This window comes from Moschus berezovskii, chromosome 8, assembly GCF_049115385.1.
Source record: "Moschus berezovskii isolate FMDL1 chromosome 8, NW_MosBer_1.0, whole genome shotgun sequence".
In the NCBI taxonomy this organism is placed as follows: domain Eukaryota; kingdom Metazoa; phylum Chordata; class Mammalia; order Artiodactyla; family Moschidae; genus Moschus; species Moschus berezovskii.
In genome coordinates, this window is record NC_142467.1 from 108,255,638 (window position 1) to 108,262,905 (window position 7,268).

The 7,268-nt window shown below is 53.1% G+C and overlaps 1 protein-coding gene across 4 annotated transcripts in view; it reads left to right on the forward strand.

Annotated features, from left to right (window-relative positions):
* Positions 1-2,728, forward strand: part of GATAD2A (GATA zinc finger domain containing 2A) — a 97,405-nt gene extending 94,677 nt beyond the window's left edge. For all 4 annotated transcript variants that reach the window (XM_055431366.2, XM_055431370.2, XM_055431365.2 and 1 more), the window contains one exon: positions 1,262-2,728. In XM_055431366.2, coding sequence (XP_055287341.1) covers positions 1,262-1,392 — 131 coding nt within the window. In that variant the 3' untranslated portion in view covers positions 1,393-2,728. The remainder of the gene's footprint in view (positions 1-1,261) is intronic.
* The last annotated feature ends 4,540 nt before the right edge of the window (positions 2,729-7,268 follow it).

Sequence of the window (7,268 nt, forward strand, 5' to 3'; positions counted from 1 at the left end):
CTAGTGTCCTTCATTCCCCACTCTGGGGAACCCCTTCCCGCTTGGACAGGTCAGAGGGTACAAAGTACAGGATAGAATGAGAAAGGAGGCAGGAGGAGGGGACCCTGGGGAGGGGGGCAGCAGAGACCTGTGAGGAGCAGGGGAGGTGGAGACCCTCAGGTGGTCACTCCCCAGTCTGCCACAGCTCCCCCTTCCCATGGTTGTCCTCTGGCCATCCCCCACACCACTTTTCCTGTTTTTCATTATTCTTGCGCTGGCCTTGAGATGAACATTAACTGTTTGTGTCCATCAGTAACTGGAAAGTGAAATCTCGGCACAGAGGGCCGAGAGGAAGAGGTGGCTGAGACTCTCCCGTCCCCCTCCCCAACCCACCCCCGGGTCCCTGCAGGAAGAAGAGGCACCATCATGAGAATCCATCTCAATAGTCAGAACTGGGAGAGGACTGTCAGTTTAAACACAACACAGAAAAGCTGGCTCTGCATGCGGCTGACCATGAGTTAGAAACAGGCCCGAAGAGCAGAGCCTGCTGGAGGGTGGGGAGGGGTCATCCAACTGTAGCAGAATCCAGCCCTCCTGGAGAGCAGAGAGCACTTGTGAACATGCCAGACTGAGATAACTTTTCCTCAGCATGTTTGGGATGGCAGCAAAGAACTCATAGGCTGGTCAGAAAATTCCTTTTTTGGGAAATTTGAAAGTATATGAAATAAGTGGGAAAATTCAAATAGGAGACTACATGTATGTGCACAGCGATGGCGCCCATGGGAAAAGTGTACACTGCAGGTAGTGTTTGAAACAGACATGAGGGGATAAACAGTTGCTGTCTTCCAATACTTGTATGACTAGATACGGAAGTGTCATGGCTTAGGAGCGGCACTCCTGGTTGCCCTGGATTTCTGGGTGGTAGTTTGAAGAAAGCTGGGCAGGACCTGGCAGGACCTCCAGGTTTCTGGAGCGCTGGCCTTGAATGTGCACGGAGGGTTCTGTGGTGCGTTCAGTGTGGAAGTCTTGTTCCACAAAATATATTAACCCACCCAAAATATCTGGTACCACAGTGGCTTGGGTCCCTGCTGCTGCTGGGACTTCAGGACAGTCTTTGCTGCATGCCAGCCCAGAGCCCAGAGTGTGCTGGTTGGAGGCTTCAGGGGGTTCCCCAAGCTGGCCTTCATGCCACCTGTGCCCAGTGGGCACAGCCGAGGCGGGGGTCTCCCCAGAGCCTCCCCTGACCGGGGCCGTTGTGGCCTGTCGCTCTGTCCTGTCACAGGCGGGGCCCTCGCGTTTGTCAGCCCGAGCTTGGCGGTGCACAAGACCTCCTCAGCCGTGGACCGCCAGCGGGAGTACCTCCTGGACATGATCCCGCCCCGCTCCATCCCCCAGTCAGCCACGTGGAAATAGTGCGAGCCAGGCCCAGTGGAGAACAGGCTCCCTCCTCCTTCCCACCTGGCCCCACCACCCTCCGCTCGGGAAGACACATCCCGCTCGCGCGCAGGCCACGCTGCAGAAGTGAGAGCTCCAGTCTTGGCTACAAAGTCTCGTCGCGTCACGGAGGGATGCTTCACAGGTGGACCAGGATTCATACTGGGGGACCTTTCCCGTGGGCTTCCTTCCTTTCTTTGCCTTTAGTTTGCCCAACACCAGCAGAAAAGCGGACCTCGGGGCCGGCTCTGCTCCTGGCCCTCCCCTTCAGCCCCTGGCAGGGCTCGTGGACGGCACACCCAGACACTGTGACATGCTTGGGCAGCGGTGCCCGGCGCTGCAGAAGTTGAGCAGAGCATTGTTTTGTTTTGCTTTGCCCCCGTCTTAGCCTCCTAATCTCTGACTGCCTTTCTTCATGGCAATCCTTAGGTTGACAGATTTTTTTAAAAATCACCTCACGATGATGGAGTTTAATGTAAACGGTGCAGACCCAGGGTTCCCTGCCAAGCATGACCCCAGTGCCCTGGTGGGTGGGCCGCTGACCCTCCAGCCCTCACTCCAGCAGAAGGCCTCTGCTGCTGCTCATCCCGGAGACACCCTCCGGCCTTCCACACTTAAGGAGAAGAACAAACTGCAACCCAGACCCAGCCAGAGAGCCTGGGACCCTGGAAGCCGAGTGCTGCCACCTGAGTAGGGAGGGGAGAATTGGCAGCCACACCCAGAGCCGGAGCAGGAAGTTGGAGGGGCCGGCTGTTGTGTTTTTTGTTGTGGTGGTGATTTATTTTATTAAATTTTTTCCTTTTCTTTTCCTACTTATTTTGATGGACAGCATCCTAAGCCCTGACCTGTGCTCCTGTCAGGTGTGTCCGCATGGGGAGGCACCCCCACACCCCCCAGACTTCAGGGTTTACGTTTGGCTCTAGTTTAGAACCTCTCTTAAAAAGCAGGGCCACGCTGCCAGGGTTTGCCTTCAGACTTTTTTTTTTTTAATCCTCTAGCGTCTACAGAAATGTCTTACAAAGGATCAGGTCTGCTTTAGTCGTGTTTTGTTTTCTCCCATTCCTTAAGAATCAGTCCATGAGGAAAGGTAGAAGCTGTGTGTGTGCTGCACACGGGCCAGCTCTGTGCTGGTGTGCAGGTGTCACATGTGCATGCACACACGTGTGGAGATGGGGCACGCTGCTCCTCACTTCAGCCCCAGCCCTGGTTCTCCTGTCCATGCAGTTAGGGACTTAATTTAAGATTCTTATTTTGTAGGGCCACCTTCCTCAAATACACTGCTGCACCATTCTAATAAAGGCTCATTTAACCCCCCCTCATGTTGTGTGAATATCCGTGTTTAGAAGACATTTTTGACATGCAATAGAAGACCTAATTTTGCAAAGCATTCGAATTTTTTGTTGTCTAAAGCCCTAAATTTCTCATTGATTTTTGAGTACATAATGAAGGTGGCCTGAAGGAGGGGAGGGCTGGAGAAGGGTGGCTTTCATTCCAAGATCCAGGGATTTGGGGAAAAGGGGAAATTGACCTTCGGGGAAGGGGGGAGTGGGGAAGGGTGTGTTTTTACACCAAAAATCAAGAGTATGCAAGCATTTCTATTCCTCGCGTTTTTCTGTGTGCCTGGCAAATAAACACCTGTCTTATACTACTCTGAGCTGTTAGCTCTCTCTGTCCGATGACGGGCCAAAATTCCCAAATCCTACAGGAAGGAGTGCTCAGCTGATCGACCCAGGCAGACTGACATCTGTGCCATGCAGCAGCTCAGGCGTCTCGGCCAGGACCACCTCTGCACTGGGGGTGCCCAGGGTTGCTGCAGCCCCACAGGGGTTGACTGGGTCTGTGACTCTGGGGCTCAAAAACCAGGCCATTTGCATTGGCCCCGGATCCCCTCCCCATCACTCTCCACCATGCTCAGGATCCACCTCTCCTCACCTCATCTGGCCAGACTTCTCCAGGCTACTGACTAGACCTTGTGAGCTGAGTACAGACTGACCGCCACGGGCAGAGGACGTGATGGCTGGGCCCTGACCTGCTTTGCCTCCTCCAGCCCAGCATTTGCAGGAACATTCCCATGGGTAGGACTTACTGTGACATAAATGTAGCTTTTTAAAAAGGGATCAAGAAAAAAAGGGGGGATCCAGAAGGTGAGATGCCTTAATCTTGACTCACTTCCCCTGTCTCAAAACTTCTATCCCCCTCTGTTTTCCTTTAGTTTCCCTTTCGCATTGTCACTCCTGTGAGCCTCAAGTGCATGGTTCTGCTGGAATTTACATTATTAAGGGCATTAAATACCTTTCGAGTATGGGAAGGATGTTAACATTAAAGGTATTCTCCCAGCCCCAAAGCCCACCCCTCAAAGTGGGCCATAGTTCTGGGAGTCTGTAGGCTGAGAGGATCTAGTTCCCAGGAGAACCAGAGAACTTGGAAGCCCCCAGTCCCAAATGACAGTTGTAACTGCCCAGTAATCTGCAACAGGAACCCCCAGTGGCACCTGGAAACTGTTTAGAACGTCGGCTGTTATGTGGACTGGGGTGCAGGGCTCACCAGGCTCCCTTCCCCATCTGAAATGGCTGTGTGCGGAGGCCCGCAGGTGCCTGTGGGTGCTCGCACAGCTAACTCTGCGTCCACGCAGAGCTGCCCATGACTCCGGCCATCCCGACTCTTGTGGGGACCCTAGTCCTCAGTGTCCCAGGTGTATCTGTTGGGACTCACACCTTTGACAAGGTCAAGAGTGACTGCTCTGGGAGGTAGGGACGGGTGGCAGCTGTGGTCTGGAAGCAAAAGGTCACTGATGCAGAGGGAGGGAAAGCGGCGACAGGACACCCCTGCATGGCTCCTGAGTGGCGCACGAGTCACTCCTGTGGCTGGAGAGACAGGGGAGGCGTCTTCTGTATAAATCACACGTTCTCATCATGGGCGTGGATAATGGAAAGATGGCCCTTGCTGCTCTGCCATAGGGTTTTTCTTTGATGCCTGGTTATGCTGCACATGGCATTTGCCTAAAGAAGTTGGACTGAGTTCTTTTTTTTTAAGGACAGCTAAAGTTTTATAATCCTTAAAGAGTAATAGTCACACCAGTGTAGGGTTGGGAGGTGGTTTGTTTTGATTGGGGGGAGGAGATTGTCACTTGTATTTATTGTGACTCTTAAGTCTTTGATAATGTTAAACAAAGTGACCACCAAACCGGCATAGAAGTTCTAATAAAGACGCTGGAATCAATGGCTACACGTTGTGTCATGAAGTTTTAGAATCTGAAGGACAATAAAGAAATGGATGACGTGTTGGCTGTATTTTTCTTTATGACTGCTCGGCCTTGGTATCCTGCATTGTTTTCCTCCCAGCTTTGGGGCAGCTTGGAGACTTGGGATGGCAGGGTGATCCTTTCTTAACAGGTAAGCAAAGGATTGGACACTTATTTCCTGGGCTTCTTTCAGATCTCACTTGTGGGGATTTAGTCTTCCCCAACTGGATGCTTCAGGTGGACGGCTCAGTCATGTCTGACTCTAGGACCCCATGGACTGCAGCACGCCAGGCTTCCCTGTCCCTGAGCGACTGAATGGAACTGGATGCTGGGGCTTCCCAGGTGGCACTAGTGGTAAAGAACCCATCTACCAGTGCAGAAGGCATAAGAGACGCATTCGATCCCTGGGTGAGGAAGATCCCCTGGAGGAGGGCATGGCAACCCACTCCGGTGTTCTTGCCTGGAGAATCCCATAGACAGCCTGGCGGGCTATATGGTCCATTGGATTGCAAGGAGTCAGACATGACTGCACGCAAGCACGCACCCAACTGGATGCTACAGCCTTACGTCTGGGTGGCACTTTGTTGCCTGTTTACCCACAAGGCCACAGGAGTGCATGCGGTGAGCATGCAGTGAATTCTGCCCCTTGGGTTCTAGCCTCCAACAGCTCAGGATTGAGTGTCTGGTGCAGTGTGGGAGCCACCTGGCTGGCCTTGAAATCAACAATTCCTGGTGCAAATTTGTTTTCAGAGGTTGACACACTATCAAAGTTTTACTCACAAAATGAAACCTATGAGCACTTTGAACTCCAATATGCACAAAATGTCACCTTGTTTTCTGAGGTGATTTGTTCATTTATTTACTGCTGCCGCTTGTTACTGGGGCATCTCTGCCTCCAGCCTGCGGTCTGATTTCCCTCCCCTGCGGCCATGGCCAGCCTGGTCTCACCTGGTCAAGGCACAGAACTGGTACAAGACACTACTGAAGTTAAACTGTCACCTCTGACACCTGATTGCACCTACACCCCCCCCCAACGCTGACTGAGATGCCCACTTCTGGGGTTCCACAGCCCCTTCTTCAAGTGAGTCTGCTGGATCAGGCACCCAGGCTCCTCAATGGAGGGAGGGCAAGTCTTAAGCATCTTCTCCAGATAACAGATGGGACACCAGCCTGGTCCCTGAGACCCTGTCCCCTCTTAACCGAGTCATGGGTGTGGCCATGAGGAGAAGGACCCCCAGGTCCACTGCTTACACACCGTAATCAGGGCACAAAAAGGCATGTGCCACACCCCAGTCTGGGATCACACCTTGTGAGGGGGGTGAGGAGGGAAAGAATGGGGCCTCATGAGAGGTGACTGTCTTAGGCCAAGTCTTGTATGAAGAGAAGGGGAGAGCGCTGGGAGTGGTGTCAGCCTGTGCAAACGCTCAGAGGTGGGACCAAGTGAGGCAGGTTGAGGATGGAGCAGCGTGACTGGACCTTGGGGGCGAGGGGAAGGGATGTGGGCTTTTTTTCTGAGTAAGGAAGACACTTCCCTCTTCTCACCCTGTTTCTTGCGCTGTAAAATGAGGCGGTTGGGACCACACCCTATTTGAAGGGAGTGGAGGGAGAGTTGGCACATAATCCCCAAGGCACCTGAGAGCCATGGAGGGTGAGGGAGCAGGGGTGGGGGTATGGTCAGACCCAGAAACTGACCACTCTCCTCAGGGACTGGGGCTGTGGTGGAGGCAGGCAGGACGAGCACCTAGGAGCTGTTTCCCACACACCCGAAGGACAGCAGCCACTGTCATAAACTCAGTAACCTCATCACAAGCAAAATAACCCCCAACCTTCCCCAGAGCATGTGGGGTCCCTCTCCAGACACCAGACACACACCCCTTGACCGCTCTACCTCCTTTCCCTCTCCATTGCAGCTACCGGAGTTCCTAGCATTACTCAAACACACCAGCTCCATCCTCTCTTGGGAGCACTCCTGTTGTTTCCAGTGTTTGAGTCCTTCCCTTCAGTCGCTCCTTGCTCACCCCCACCTGGCATTTAGCACAGCTTACAATTATCTTCACGACGTTCTTTTACTTTCACTTGCTCCCTCTCTGGGAGCACAGATGGATCCAAGCCACTTGGCTGTGTCCCAGCGCCTTGCACACAGCAGTCGCTCAAAAAATGCCTGAACAGAGCATGAGTGCAAGCACGAGTGGGGCGGGGTACAGGAGGGAGGGGACGTGTGTATACCTAGGGCCGATTCATGGTATGAAAACCATCACAGTGTTGTAAAGTGTATTGTAAAGTAACTGTTCCACAATTAAAGAAGAATGAACCCAGCAGACTCCTTCCTTTAAGGAAGGAGCCAACAGTAAGGAGAGCTTCCACCATCTCCCCACCCCACTTCAGACATACCTGGGTGCCAGTCCTGTCTGTTCTTGGGCAAGTGATACCTGTGTGGGCCTCAATTTCCTCTTTTGTAAACACTGTTTCTGTCTGGATAGGCACCCCCCCCTCCCTTGCTGTCCCATCCTTAAACACCAGAAAGGTGCTGGGGTCCTTGCTCCCCAATCCAGCACCTCCATTCCCAGGGCCATTACGTTGCTGAGGATGACACCAAGGCCCCTTCGAGTCTGCC